General features: G+C 43.5%; 1 protein-coding gene across 3 annotated transcripts in view; it reads right to left on the minus strand.

Annotated features, from left to right (window-relative positions):
* gpc5c (glypican 5c) overlaps nt 1–16,124 on the minus strand; it is a 96,579-nt gene that overhangs the window by 67,859 nt on the left and 12,596 nt on the right. For all 3 annotated transcript variants that reach the window (XM_041949313.1, XM_041949312.1, XM_041949311.1), the window contains exon 3: nt 4,764–5,467. In XM_041949313.1, coding sequence (XP_041805247.1) covers nt 4,764–5,467 — 704 coding nt within the window. The remainder of the gene's footprint in view (nt 1–4,763; nt 5,468–16,124) is intronic.

A 16,124-nucleotide genomic window follows, 5' to 3' on the forward strand; every position in this document is an offset into this window, starting at 1 on the left:
ACAAAATGTGCTCGTCTTATCCTGTAATTTAAATAAATAACCAATGGAGGTAACATCATCACATTGATGCAAAAATCAAAATAAAAAAAACCCCAATAAAATCCACTCTTCTCATTGATTTGCAGCATTGCCCACCATGGCCTGAAACATAACGAATCCACAGTATGGCAAAATATCTGATGGTGCACACAGTATGTATCATCATATTTCCCAATCCTATACTGAAACCTTGAAAATACTGGGTTGCAACGAATGGAACAGGGAAATCAAAATATGAAACTGTGATAGCAACAAAGTTTGTTTTCACACCAGCGATATTCCGTTATTTTATTGTGGGATAGAGGAAGAGAAAAAGCGCGAGCAATGTAAGCCACTGCTGTCTGTTGAGGTGCCGCCGTGGTGAATGGAAACCTTCCAGTCATCCCACTGGCCCTTGTTTCCATTATCTAAAGGCCCAGGCTGCTATTATCATTCCTCCATAAGACTGTAATGAGAAGCCGGGGTAAAACCAACAAGCGGATAAGGTAGACCTGCATATAAACTGGCTCTAACCTGGACCACTGCTACTATTTTCTTATAAGCAAACTATAAAGCTCTCACTGAGCAACTGACTGAGTGAGTCGATGAAGGTGTGAGTGAATACATGCTTCTGTGTGTAAAGATTTATCCGACAGTCTACTCATCTTTAACAAGTAGAAGATATAAAGTTCCCCTCTAGGTCATATGAGCCATATCATTTTTATGGCCATGTCAATAAACAGCCGTCTGTGGCCTCTCAGGCACAGTTGACTCTGGAGGGAGAAACTCAATTCAACAGGGCAGCATTCAGAGGGAGAAAACCTCACTAAACATTGGAGCTACCATTTCCACTGGGGCCCAATAAGAGTAGCCACTTTTACTGGATATTTTCCAATTTTCTCCTAATTGTGTCTACTCGACATAATCCAGCCCCGGGCTCCCCCAATATCCATAACCATAACCACTTCCCTTTGAGCTACGTTCACGCTCCATCTCAATAATGGCAGGAATGTGTTAAAACACAATCTATCCTTTTGCTGGCCCACATTACTATCAATAGCTGCCTTTCAGCCTCACGTGCACCGCCAGTATTGTCACAGGGTGGGCCGCACATCTCAGCTCCTTACAGGACTTCTAAAAATCTGATACCTGCACTTGGCGAGGCAACGTGCGTGCATATGTACAGTATATGTGTTTATGACCCGAGTCCTACCCTATGACGTATTACAACATATAGTGCAGACTCTGTGTAGTCTGCAGCTCTTTAAGTGAGAGAGTGAGCAACCACAAAATGGTTCGGGATAACATCCCAGTGTAAAACCACACAGTCACAATAATTCCTTTAATAACAACTCCATATAATATTCTGACTCGGCAAGAAAATAGAGTTACTTCTTTGTGCTTGACTTCTTGCACACAGCATAGGTTATAAAAACCAACAGTAGGTTCTGCGAGGTATTTGCACTTTATTTACTTTGCAGCAAGATAGTAAAGATAATGGCTGTTTAAAATTGGGTGTAGGTCTGGGAGGGGGATGTATGGAGGTGTAAGGGTGAAGGTGGCTACGCTGACACAGTAGTTGTGCACTGGAGACTTAACAGTTTTCCTTGACAGGCCACTGTGGCTTTATAAAAACATACTGTGATTTAAAAAGGCCATGGGCTCTATAGGTATGGCAATGGAGTTGTGTGTTATACTGTGTGTGAGGAAGTGTGCATGTCTGCACACAGCCAGTCACCTTAGGTGATGGTTTTTTGCACTCTAGCCTGGTTGAAGCGATGAGAGCACAGAAACCGGGAGCCACCAGTGTCCGACTGGGGGCCACCTCCTTTATCAGCGACAATTCTCTTGGCCCTTTTTTCCAGCTGGCTGGGTCTAGTTTGTATGGCCTAGCTGGAACCCTTTCAATTCTGTCCCACTTGTCCCCGTGCTGGACTCCCTGCTCCAGGATTGCCTGCCACGCCATGAATACCAAGCAGGCACACACACACACACACAAAGACACATACGTACATACACACACGAAATACAAGCTGGTTCTCTCTGCATAGCTGTATTAGGTCAGTCTTCAAGCCTGGCAACCAACCCTCATGTGTCTAAGCGTGCATGTGTGTATACAGTAAGTGTCTATGCATTTGGATGTGTGTGTCTTTAATGTGAGTGTTTAATTCAGAATCATTCAGGCTCTGTGATGTTTCTTCACAGCTTTAAAAGGACCATACCAGTGGTTTTACATGTTTAAGCCCATTAACTACAAATTACTTGCATTTACTGCCAACCAGTTTCCATTAGAACTGCTATACATGTTAAATGTGCTTTTCCACCTTCCAGGCAGACATTTGTTTTAGTTCATTCTGGTACACTGTGACCCTTTACTTGAATTTCGTTTGACAAAAGATAATCAACCATGATCAAAGTTACTTCATTGTTGCATGCTGACTGCTGCATTTTCATGCCTTCGATTCAGAGTAAGTGATTTTTTGTGGGGAAATATGTCTCCACACTGCTAAAGTAAAGCCAAGATAATGAGATCTGGCTTGCAGACACAAGCTATATTTGTCAGGGAACTAAACCCACTGAATAAACAATAATAACAGTAATGGCAAAGCATTGTAAACTGTATTCAAAAACTCATGAAGCGAGTAACTGTCCCAGGAGAAAAGACCAAACAAATTACAAATGAAATTGAACGGAGTTCTGAATGTGGACATGCATGTTAGCTAACAAAGTACCATTTATCATATTAGGCTTACTACATCAAAAGCTATAGTACAGCATGAGAGGATAGAGGGCTTTCCTCAATGGCCTATGTTCCTAAGAGAATACAAAGGCCTAAGTATATAGTAAGTCAGACACAGTATGTTCTGAAGATGTCTAGCAGTGATATACATAATGTGTTAGACAGATAGTATAGTGCAGTACAGTGATTCCTTTTTTTCCAGTAATGAGTAATGACAGGGATTAAAACTTGGAATTCAACAATTACATTACAGTAAGTAATCCCACCTGCTTGTTTGCAGGTAGCCTCTGCCAAAAGAACAGAAACACACCTTTCGGTTAATGGACAAAAGCAGACAGACCTTTAAGCAAACCTGTCCAGCACACTTTGTCTTCACTAAGTCACCACAGTAATCGCTGGCCTCCGATAATAACTGACAGCTCCTCAATGGAAGACTGTAACTGTACATTAAGACAACAGAGACAGCCAAACTGAAGCTTAATCCAGCAACAGCTTGCACATTATGGCTTCTATAGTGTCATCTTACAGTTCCAATTCAGTTCTGGGAACAGTTCCAGTGTGGACATGTCCACAAGTCGTCCTATTAAAGATATTGGGGAACAACTGCACCCTCCATAACCCTTTTAGCTTTTGAAGCATTGTTCTTTCCCACTCTGGTCCCATATTCAACACATCGATACCACAGAAACACATAGCTGTCAACACTGGGATTTGAAAATAAGGGAAATTTTCCGGTGCCCTGCCCTGCTGTTCCACCGCCCTTACCACTGTCCACCCCTTACATTTAGACAAGGCTACACACAGTAAATACTAGAACCACCACTAGGCAACTACTCACTTTAAAATAACTGAGCAACAAGTTAACCTGTTCCTACATTAAGTGACTACCATTAGGTGGTCAGAGTTAGATACTCAATTGAAAGTGAAATGCTGTGAACATCAATGCATTATATGAATGAAAAGGGCATATAAATTCAATACTGAATTTAAATGAATTGAAACAGGGAGATGCAATGGGGACTGACAGCATGAGTGAGAATTTTGTTATGTTCCTCATGATGAATGTACATAAATCTCTACTGATCACCTTTTGATCTTTGGTATATGATTCACATCACAACCACATGCATGCCTCCATATTTTAATTTGGATAAAGACAAAGTTCGTGTAAAATGTGAAGATAAAGATCACAGCATGCAGTGTTTGCTGAGTTTGGATGATATGTCAAATAAGGCAAATAACTGAAATGCAAACAGAAGTACTACTCATTGTGTGACGTATATGTGTAACATATATGACTTTTATATAAACTTTTAACTTGAAAAAAAATAAACACAGTTGCCAACTCTGAATGGACACTGTTTGTTGTATTCAGTATATTCTAACCACAACGCTTGCTGTGAACATCAGAACAGAAATCCAAGACAAAGTGCTAAAAAAAAGCACAGTTTTGCAGATTTTGCCGATTTAACTAGAGTATTCAGTTTGAACAACTGTCTGGCTGTCGTTCTTAAAACTGTCTTCATGCTGTGAACATCCAATGCAAAACCGCATATAACACAAGGCATATGGTAGTACTCACAGCATGTAAGTGCACCAAAGCCCCATTTTATCAACAAATTTTCTCATTTTCATCATAGTCCATGAGGAATTTATAATAGTCCCCCTACAGTCAGACTCTAAACAACAATGTTGATTTTTAGCTGCCTTGCCATTTTGGAAAATTAGTCCCTCTCTAGCCTCATGCAGCTCAGCCCGCATTTCTTCGGCGGAGGCTGAACTTTTTTTCTTTTTTAAGTATAAACATTATTTTTTCTCTGAATAGTTTCAACGCTGTGCCAACATTAATGCAGTGTGCAGGGTTCTTTGTTGCACTGGTGGAAAAAATAGCTCATAACCCACAAGCAGTCTGCAAAAGTGTTCCAATCAATACATAGAACATTGCCAAGGTATATGTATAAAACAAAGATGTTAAACAAAAGCTGCTGATGTAGTGTGTACTCACTGTGGCAGTGATGAGTGGTCCGTGGAGCTGTGCGTAGAGCAAGGCCTCATTAACATGCCCCCTGACCCCCAGAAGGGCTAGTTCCAGACTGTGATGCCCAGCCATGGCGTGGGTTAGTTGCTCCAACAGGTTGGTATACCTCCTCCAAGGCTGATCCAGCTCTGACACGCTGGCCAAGCAGCCTCGCATGACATTCAGACAGTAGCCCACGCAGGGCTTGATCAGCGTCAAGCCCCTGCAATGGGAGCAGTACACCATCTTCACCAGGCTCTTCACACACTCCTTGCTCAGGCTGACATGTTCGGTGGCATTCATCACCTCCATACCCTCCTCCAGGGCCAGGCCCAGTTGCCGCCCGGCTCCCAGTGCCCCTGCCACCTCTTGGGCCATGACGGCCGGATGAGGCCCGAACGGGTTGACATCCTGCCTGATCATACGGAGACAGTCACCCATTTCATTGCCCATCATCATGCTGCTCTCAATGCCTGGATTGATGAGCCGCGTGTAGACAAGTGGAAAGAGGTTGTTAAAAAATTGGTTAACTGACGCCTCCACGGAGACGTTGGCCCCACGGAGGTAGAGGGAGAGCGAGGAGAAGAGTTGGTTAACATGGGGTAGGGCGTGGCGGGACAGGGGTGTGTAGGTTCCCTCCAACAGAGAACTCAAGTGGCCCTGAGAGAAGGAGAGAAGGTACTGGAACATGTCTGCAAGAGAGCAAAAAAAGAAAACACACAGATGAGAGATGGAAGAACATGACAAGGGCAGATGACATTTTATATGAGAGGAGCATTCAAAATCATTTATGACATGATCTACAAGCCCTCCAGAACATTGGGAAGGCATTCAAAATGCAAACTCATATCCAAACCCTGGCTCCTAACCAGCTAAGCTTGGCTTGTGTGTATCTGTAAGTTGGGTTGAGAAACCAGTGTCAAGTTTCCCTATAAAGCGGTTGGATATCATTGTGCATGAAGTCATCACCCCAATAACTATGTCTTAAGTAGACTGTAGTCTGTCTGTCTGTCATACTGTCTGTCATGAGACAGAGAGAGAGAAACATGAGCATGAGCAGCGACCACAATCAGTTTGCATCTTCTATAGCAAAAACTGCAAATTGCAGATTCTACAGTGGTGTTCGAAATGCCACCGGCCTACCACACACACACACACAAAAAAAAAAGTTGCGCCAGGCAGTTCTTATGTCATTTCCTCATGAGAAAAGAAGCTGTAAAGCAAGCAATGATGTCAGTGCAGAGGCTGATAAATGCCAATGAAGTGCCACTTCTTGCTAAGCAAGTTACTATTACAGAGGCATGGTTTATTGTTGCCTAACTATGCTATACTATGAAGTAACTACTAAAAAAATTATTTAAAAACATCTTGCTATCACCATACATGAGGTCTTTTCTAGCATACAACCTAACTCATCCCTTCCATCTCTTTCACTACCCATCCACTTAATACTGTAACCACCAACTCTCCACATGTTCTCTTCTCTATGCAACTGCTCTTGACTGGATGTACAATACATGTATGTGTGTGTGTGTGTGTGTGTGTGTTGTGCGTGTGTGCTTGTGTACGTGTGTCCTGAACACAACACTCTCCTCTGGTGTGTGATGTCAGCTTAAAAGCACGACATGAAGGAGCAGTAGCAACTGTACAGAAATTGAGACAGAAGAAGGAGGTTGCCAACACACCCACCACCACATCATACACGCACACACACATACATACATACATGAAGTGGAAAAAAAAGTAAAGCACAAGCCCACAGTGTATGACCATTCTGCATATGGACTGCTAACCAAATGTTATTAATCATGTACTGTGGGCGGGATGTTCACACGAACATATTCATTCATAGTGAATCTACTTCACGACAGTGATCGTTACCAAATGAGTGTGTATGTGTTTGTGTGTCCGCCTGTGTGTGTCCAGCCGCTCCCAGCTCACAGACAGAAGGATAACAACAGTCATGTCCTCCTCAACAGCTGCACTAATACGACCGCTGTCTGTGACACACGGGGACTCCCCACTGGCCAGTAAAAGGCACAACTCATTTGTAATGCACCAGAAAACACCATTGTCATGATCAGAGCTGCTCCCACACACATTGCATTCAAAGTTGTCGCCTATTGGGTTTTGAAGAGCGTGGCGGCGTGTGACAGAAATAAAGCAGACAGTGATGACAAGTAATGGTCTGTTAGGGATTAATACCGTAAAGCGAGAGGTGATGGGAAGTCTGACAGTAGGCTGAAAGCAGTCAGAAAGACCTCCGGAGATGTCCGGCTAGAGACGGGCCGAGAGGAGCAACAAAATGAGAAACGCAAAAGGAAAGGGAATGAGCAAAAACAGTAAAGATTGGCAGAGAAGTTGTAAAATGACAGTTTCAGTTCCACTTCACTGTGTCCTAAGCCTGTGGGCTGCAGAGTTGGTGCCATTGTGAGGTCTGCCTGCTTGCCCACCAGTCAGGCCACAAGGCTCAATAGCCACAAGAACTTTACACCACAAGATGTACCCACAGGCTTATGTTACATAGCATTACATAATGTTATTATAAAATTATCATGATCAGAAATACCATGGTTTCATCTTGTTCTCTGTGAGGCGTGGCGGGGGCAAACCAAAACTCGGCTGGTCTACATAACAAGGCAATCAAGCTTTCTCAAAGAAGAGAGGTGAAATTTTTTAGAAAATTCCCTTACACTTCTCAAGAGAACCATGACTGGATGCACATCTTTCAGAGGGTTTATGACAGGATCATTACACTCTCAAGACATTCCGTACTTGTTAAAAAAGCTTATTTTTCATTTGCCAAGAGAGTGACACACAGAGACAGAGAGAGAACACGAAAAGGGAAAAAAGGGAAGAGAGTGGGAGACCGCCAGGAAAAATGGAATAAAAAGCGACTGAACTTTTGAACAAGGAAAAACAACTACTGTACAAGTGGACTCCACCTTGTGAACATTCTGACATCTGGATTCATTTGGCCCCTGGGTCCGGAGCATTTCCCTGTCTCTCCGTGGATCTTACTTCAAACATGTCCTTCTCTGAATGTTGAGAAGAGGGGTGAGAGTCCACCTTTCTTCCTCTCCAAACTCCCTCTGACAAACAAAAAACTGGATCCCATGATTCATTCATTTTCAGCATCCGTTATTTTCTGTTCTCCATCAAGTTCTCTCCCACGCTCAAATGGATCCTGTTTTTCATTCTGTGATAAATCAAGTGCAATCGTTGTGGGTTTCTCTGCACTTTCCAGCACTGGGAAAAAGGGTGATAACACAAAAAACAAGAAACCAGCAGCGTTTTAAGTCCTAACTACCATTGCATGACAGGCAGTGGGGTTTGATTGTTCTGTCTGACCACTGTGTCTGAATCTGGATTTGACCACACTCCATTCAGACGCACAGTCGTGGGTGGCTATCATTACCATGTCACAGCCTCCCATCAGTGAACTTCTTGGGAAATCAAGTCTGGCTGGATCGAGGCTATTTTGCATGAAGCAATTATCTTTAATTTCCACGGAAGTCCAAAATTCAAAACACATAATTGTCAAGCTAACTATACAGGAATAAATGAACAGGCCTGCTTTGTCTGTGGCCCTGTGGGGCTACTCTGACATGCTCTCTGCTCAGAATAAACAAGGTATTAAACGGATAAAAAAGCAGCAGTGGCAGAGCCGAGGAGGCCTCTGTCCTGCAGTGGCCTAAACTCAGTATGTATTTATGCCTGTGGGATGGGATATTACACTATGTCTTTCCACCAATGCCATGCCAAGGCCACTCTCTGAGATCACTGGGTTTAATCATAAGACGCTATTTCCACTTTACATTCTACATGGCAACCCAGTGTTTTACTGGCACAATTAAAGCTTAAGTGTCACCATGGTGAGGCTGCCACAAGAACTGAGTCAAAACTCCTCATTTCTAGGCCACTTTAACACTGAGAAAGATGTGTGTATGCTCAGTCTAACTGAGGAGTACTGTCACAGTTTAAGTGTGTATTTAAGCCATCAAAGCTGGGTTGCCAAAAATCAACACAGGAGATGTGGCACCAGACAGCTATCACAGGCCAACATGATGAGTATGTGCACAAGGGTTGGACAAGCTGATTATGCTGGATGACTAGTAGCAGTAGTTCTAGTAGTAGCTGCTGTTGTTGCAGTTGTATGTTTTTTATTAATTGCTATTTAAAGCCCCTTTGTGTAGCGCTTGAAAATGTCTGACTTTAGTGACTCCTAGTGGAGGTATGAAAAAAGACAGTGTGGCAGACAGCAAAGCATAGTGCAAACCAACTAAGTGGTTACGTCAGTTGCACATGTGTGTAGTGTTTACTCCCCAGAGTAAAGTGTAATCAAGCTTTACAGTAAAATGCAATGACTTATTGAAAACATGTTATGAAAAGGCAGTGGGAAGACAGTGACTGACTGACCCCTGACCTCCAAACTGTCTCACAAACTGATTCGGGGATCCACTCGTCCCGGCTCGCTTCAAGCTCACTGTCAGAGGGAATGATCCAAACTGCTCGATCGTGTTTCTTCTCCCATCAAATATATTGTGTCAATTTCCTGTAAGTATCAGTGGCTAGTAAAGTAAAAACATTGACTATGGTCAGAATTGTGCATCAGAGTATATCTCCCCACTTTAGCGTAATACTGCCTGAACAAAAGTCTCAAGTCTTAGAATGAAGCATTTCTGAAATCCCCAGTGGTGGTCATAATTCCCCAGAATCAACTAATACTAGCATGTCAAACTCAATTTGAAACAAGTGTACAATGGCAAACATTACGCTTATGGTATACTATTTATTCATTTACCTTTTAACCAAATGGAAACATGTCTTGTGAGAATTCTCCTCACAAATATGAGCCCACCTTTCCTACTCCTGTAAAATCCTGCAAATGTATTTCGTCCCATTATGCAAAGATATCAAATGCTGTGTGATCAGAAAGGTGCTCTGAGTTTGCTCTATGAAATGGTGCATTGGGTTTTTATTATAGTACAATTTAGCCCTTGGTTGCTAATATATAGTAAAATGAACAAATTATTAATGATAATTAAAAACTCTAATGGAAACCTGATAATGTGTGGCCCTGGAACTTTTCCCTTTATAAACCAGTTGTACAGCCCCGGGGCAGAGGGTTTAAAGTGAGACTGCATCTTTTATTAAGTGTGAGTTCATGTGTCTGTATTTTTAAGTACGTGCATGTAGGTTTGTAGAGGTGGGTGTGGATATGTGTGTATGGCCGCGCGTGCAAGAAGATGCGGTAATATTGTGATAATGAGGTAGGAGACACTGTTCTCATACCACAGAGATGTGGGCCCTTCCTATCTTGGCAATCAGTCCCGACTGGACCTGACAGACCGTCTTCTCAGGCAAAGCATTTTAATCCCACCGTGGGCTTGGGTTTCAGACAGGTCACCACAAAGATACATGACATACTGACACATGTGTAGATTACATATCCTTGTTTTAATTAGTAGAAATACTGTACATAAGGCCTTTTCCCACTCTAGCACTGGTCATCTTAGGTTACACGGGAGAGCTGCAATGTCACACAATCTGCCAGACTCTAACCTTTCAGCAAACTGTTTAATGGTAATAAACTATTAATAAGTCAATGAATCAATCTGTTGATTCATCATACTTGTGTGGCAAAATGACAAATCTAAAGTCTAAAGTGGGAGCATGAGTCATCTGTCAGACAACACGTACAGACATGCTGTTCACGCAAATTTGACCTGCACGAACTGGGGAGCTGCACTCCTGCCAAAATCACTGTGACTCCCCACAGTCCCACAGAAAACCTGCATGCGCAACCACAAATGCACGTATGTGTATGCACGTATTTCAGCAAAACCTGGCCCCAAATCTTAATTTGCCTGTCTTGTCCTATCAGGCGCCTAACAGGTGGGATAATGAGCTTGAGAGGAAAGACAGGAGGAGGTGGTGGTGGAGGAGGAGGAGGTGGTGGGGGGGTGGGGGCAAGCTCCCCATCTCTCCATCAGCATTCCGGTAATTAAAAAGGCAGCCAAGCTATATCAAAACTCTGAAACATAAACAATTCCACAGATGCCAGGGGCATTCGGGGTGCACTGGGCTATAATGTGGTGGTGGTTGGGGGGGAGGTGGAGATTGGACAGGGGGGGATCACTGCTCTCTGCTCAGGCCAAAGTAGGGAAACATGATCGAAGGCAGGGGAATGAGCAGACGAGAGAAGGACGGGGACAGAGGAGACAGAGCACAGGGGCAGTGGGTGAGGGGCTGAGGGAAGAGCAGGGGAGGGAGGAAGGGTTGTTCAAATGGCTAATACCATAAAGGGGAGATATGGAAGGCCAGCCTGAGGGCAGACTGCTGACAGGCTGATGGACAGCACCTCTGGTCCTGAGCATTAAGGGGGCCACGGGCCAACAGAGACCCCCCATTTTTCTTTTGTTTATTGGTATATAAATCACAGTGTCTCTTTTGATATACTGTAAGTGCTAAGGAGCAGCACAAAGTGACATAGACAAAAAGCATTTGCACTCATTGATAACAACTTGTGTCAGTTACACAAGTAGGAATGACTTCTGACTCTTGAATACAATATGAGCAGCATAACTGTACATGCAGTATGTAAGTTCATATCCTTTTTACATCTTAGAGGGACAGCTACATACATGCAGTTGAGAAATATTGCTTTGATGTGCAGGTTGGAGAAAAGTAGCCTAGAACGTGCACATCCAAAAAAGGACTCAAGTGCAGGGAAGAAAGACTTGTGAGAAAAAAATAGTTTCCATGCAACAGCAAATCAGCTGCCAGTTGCTTATTACTCTGGAACATTAAGAAGTGAATCTAATAGAATGGAGGCATTTTCTCCAAAACCTGGCCATATTAACGACAGTCTGTGGTTTTGTGATAAACAAAAAACCCTTGTGATGCTAGTAAGCCGTTATATAGTGTAAGTGGAAACTGATGATGACTACGGTGGAGAAAGAGACTGGACTCCAGATTTTCATGAAAAAGGAAAGGAAACATTTGGGCTAACATAAGATTAACATGAAACAGACCCTTGAACTGACTCTGAGGTGTGAAAGGAATCCAGGATGAAAGGGAGTCTAATGAAATATTTTCCACTTTTCTTAGCAGGTGTGGCCCCTGTTTTCATTTTTCAGCTTTATTATGAATCGAGCATTGAGGGTCACTTATGCATTGTTTCAATTATGGGCCAAAACTACTCTTTGATTAGACCTAAGCCCTTACGCTCATGCCATTAAAAACAAGACAAAAATGCTTCGATCCATTTTGTGGACTGAAATAAATCAAAGGAAAATACTAAATAATCAAGATAAATGTATAAAGATATTTGTGAAGGACAAATTCCATCATACTACTGAAACCAAATGAAGTATTAAGAGTTTGCCGGCAATAGACTGCTGTGGTTGATTTAAGAGCAGACCCGCGTAAACCCACTGTTCATTTTGGCAGACAGTACAGCAGATATCATAATCCATCATGGATCATACAAACAGGAGACGGCTGCCCAGGGTCAGAACAACTTTTTTTTTTTTTGTCTATCCATTTCTCTCATTTATTGTTCCTCTGCTGGAATACAATGGATGAATGACCGGAGGATCAGTGAATAAAGCCTACCATGGGGACTCCTTAATGGTGCACTAGGAGCCATAGAGGCGAGGAGGAAGGAGGAGAGCAAGCAGAGGAGTGTCCAACACAGGGCGTAATGAGGAAGTCAGTTGACTTGAATGGGGGGAGTGATGAAGTGAGTTGGTGGTGAGAGATGAGAGAAGGAGAGCCAGCTCCAATCTACTTTGGGCTGAAGTAACAGTGTGAGTCACAATGCAGAGACATGTACATCATGATGCTCATCCACTTTGCATTAACAGTGCATATTAAGCACACACCCTGATTTCCCACAGGCGTCAGATGGAAGCGACTCTCCCTTACAGACATGCAAGTCTGGCCAATGTGCGATGTACAACCCTTCTCTCCCTTGTGCTACGTCTTACCAGTACTCCCTCATTTCTCCCAGCATGACCTTATTTTGGTCAAAATCCACCATCACTTCTCTTAATGTCTCCTTTCAGTGAAGATTTCACCAAAAAAGCAAACTAGTCAGTCAATTTTGTTGGTTATCAAACATTTACTGAAAAATGGACATCTGTGCACACTCAGATTTATATCTCAAACTTATACGTACGCACACACACAGAGGCATTTTATGGCTTGTGGGATCAGTCTGGGAAAGACGGGTGCAGCAGAGTCAGACAGGACACAGGAAAAGGCCAGACTGGACCAATCAGCAGCAGCAGAGTACAAATCCCATCAGCCAGACGCACAGATTGTGTTCCAGAAAAGCCAAATTCTCTTGGACAGAGAACAAGTCCCAGGAGATGAGACTTTGTCTGATTACCAAGAAACTTCCTGGACATCAAGCTTATTGTGCTCATACAATAGTACTGAGACTGATGAAGCTTAGTCTACACCAAGAGTGTTTATTCAGGCTAGCTGAGAAGCAGTGTCAGAAAAAGTATCCTGTAAAGTAGTGTCAGAAAACCATTCCATGGCAGAAGAGATTGTGTTGGCGAGAAATAAAGGGTTATTTATCTCAGTTTCATTTCATGCTAGTATGTCATATTATGGCTGAGGAGACTGGCGGCAGGCTAATCTACACAGACTCATATTTATTTAGGCATTGCATGTAATACTGCGGAGCATGGATGGTTGGTGAGGAAGACTGGGGCAGTTGGGAGAATAATAATGATGAAGAAAAATGAACGGAAACTCTTGGGGTGATGAAGAAGATTGGGGAGGATTTTGTATTTATGGTTTCAATCTGTGGAGCGCACTCTTGGCAGCTAAGTAATCTTTGAGACATCGGGGTTCCCTGCAGCGCACATGCCAGCAAGCGAACAGTTGGCATGGTGCCCACTTTGACCCAGCAGGCTCTTGTGAAGCCACCATTGCTGACAAAGCATAGACCACAGATGGGTGGCAGTAACCAGCGAATCTACAGGTTAGAAGCCTGTTGATTCAAGAATCTTGAAAGGCAGACCATAATACACACGCATCTTATAGAACCCCATTCAAAAACATCCACGCACACTTTCACTAAAACCATTGCCCCTCCCTCCATCTCATTTTTCTCTCTTTTTCTAGGCCCGACTCCCTACTCCTCTGGGTTCTCGCACATTCATGCTGAGGTGAGCGGGGCAGATGAAAAGCAGAGGTAATTAGGGAAGCTTTGAGTGTGACTTTATGACTGCGAGAGGCTTTGAGCTTTTCCCCTCTCTCCTCCTTCCTTCCCTTTGTTCTTTCCCTCTTTTCCCAAGTGAGCAAAGTCCTGCAAACTCCGAGGGAATCGCATCCTACCCTTATGTGTCATGTCTGCTGGACTAGAGAGGCGTAGTTAAAACACAAACATGCTTACGACACAGACACACGCACACACTCAAATACGCAATGTATTCACTCCACTATTAAGTCCATAAACACGTTTCCCCTCCACCCTGTATGATTAAATGAGACGTTTAGGGATGGATTCCGGATATCCTCCCTAATTTGAGCATGAGCTCATGGTGCAGTGCAATGTCATCCTGTGTCCAAGCATCAGCCTCTAGAGCAATAACCCTGTCGGTCAAAACATCTGCAGAGAAAAATACATCTAGACAAGAAGCGAGAGAGGACAAAAAAAAATGAAGTGAGAGAGGACAGGCTAAAAAGATCACAGCGAAAACGAGTGAGAGAACTTCTAGACAAGTGCAGAGATTGCAATATAGATAGAAGGACTTGTATCTGATGAAGGAATGAAGATAGGACACAACTGCCAAGTGATTCATCATTCTTATCACTTGCACGCACACATACACATGCAGACACATATGCCCTCATTTATAACACATAAATCATCACTATTTAATAAAAAAAAGACTGTTGTCTACATAGGCTCCGTTGTGTAAGCCACCCAGGATGATCCTGACAGTCAAAGTGAAGAACGCAAAGGAATTTTCATAATGGTTTCATCTAGGGTGGCTTATAAACAATATGGCTTTAGGCTTGATATCCTTGTCTGTGTGTCTGTCTATACCTGGAGGGAGAATCAGAAACACTGGGAGGTAGTTGTGCAAAGAGCAACAGACACGGAAAATACAGTCTACTGTCTGTCAAGCAGGCAATCAGGGAGGCTGTGAATTCCCAAGGGGCAGAGAGACAATTACAGTAGGTTGGAATCAGCCACATGTGAAAGCCTGGGGAGACAAACAGTCACAGGGGGAGAGACCCCAACAAACCATACAGTCAGTGTTTCTCACTTCACTCCTCACGCCTCTGAGTCCTCTTATATTGCATTCTGCCATTCACATCTGACGCCCTCAAGTATCCCTGCGCCTCAGGTCGTGGTTTTGATCACTTTGTCTCTTGCAAACACTCAGGTGCGTGCTGTCTCCCAAGACAGGGGGGGTCTGGAGAGTTCCTGGATGATGAGACAAGGATCAGCTAATTATGTCGCCTCAACGAGGAAAGGCATCGTCCTTGCCATGGCCTCTTTCTCTCTTCCGTCTCTCCCTCGCTGTCGCACTTTCTCAAATGAACTCCTTGTCCCTCCTTTGAAGGGCGCCTAAAGTTTTAAGTGGGATGCACATTCATTGATGATAGAGAGTTATCTAGGCCAGAATACATTTCTCTGAAAAGCATTTGTCAACTCCTGTGAGGAGAACTTGAGCCCTGAGATGGTCATGGTGACTTGCATGGGTGGTAAATATTGCACATGCTCACATGTCTTTGGTACACATGTATGCACACACGCACAATGATCAAGATGCACATGTACAAAACGCTTGAACACCCACGTTACACACACACATGCACAAACACAGATGTCGTGGCCTTTAACTGTGTGCCACGTCCCTCTCATATCGGTGACACTAGTGATCAAAAGTGTCAGCATTTTCTTGACATCTGCTCCCCAGCAGTGTGAGTATACAGTACACCCAGATACTTACTCTCTTGCTCATCATTTGCACCTGTCATCCACATACACACATGCAAATTGGATTGCCTGCACAACAATTTGCCAACAAGAGATTTATATGAGGGCTTGTTGGAACTAACTAACAAACGATTCTACGGATTAACTAGGAGCCTGGGCAAACAAACACACTGCACAAACATATTCTAGAGGCTGATCCATCTGTTCAACGTTCTCCCAGCCAATCAGGAGGCCATGGAGAGGAGTCCAGTCAGTAAGATCACTCCAGGTCTGATTGGCTAGAACAGGCTGACAGGCCAAAGCCCTTGATGGCAGCTCTAAGCTGGCCCAGCTTAGACTGGGCTCTGTGGTTTACACCTACCCACCATCAGGCCCCG

This window comes from Chelmon rostratus, chromosome 12 (assembly GCF_017976325.1).
Source record: "Chelmon rostratus isolate fCheRos1 chromosome 12, fCheRos1.pri, whole genome shotgun sequence".
Classification (NCBI taxonomy): Eukaryota; Metazoa; Chordata; class Actinopteri; order Chaetodontiformes; family Chaetodontidae; genus Chelmon; species Chelmon rostratus.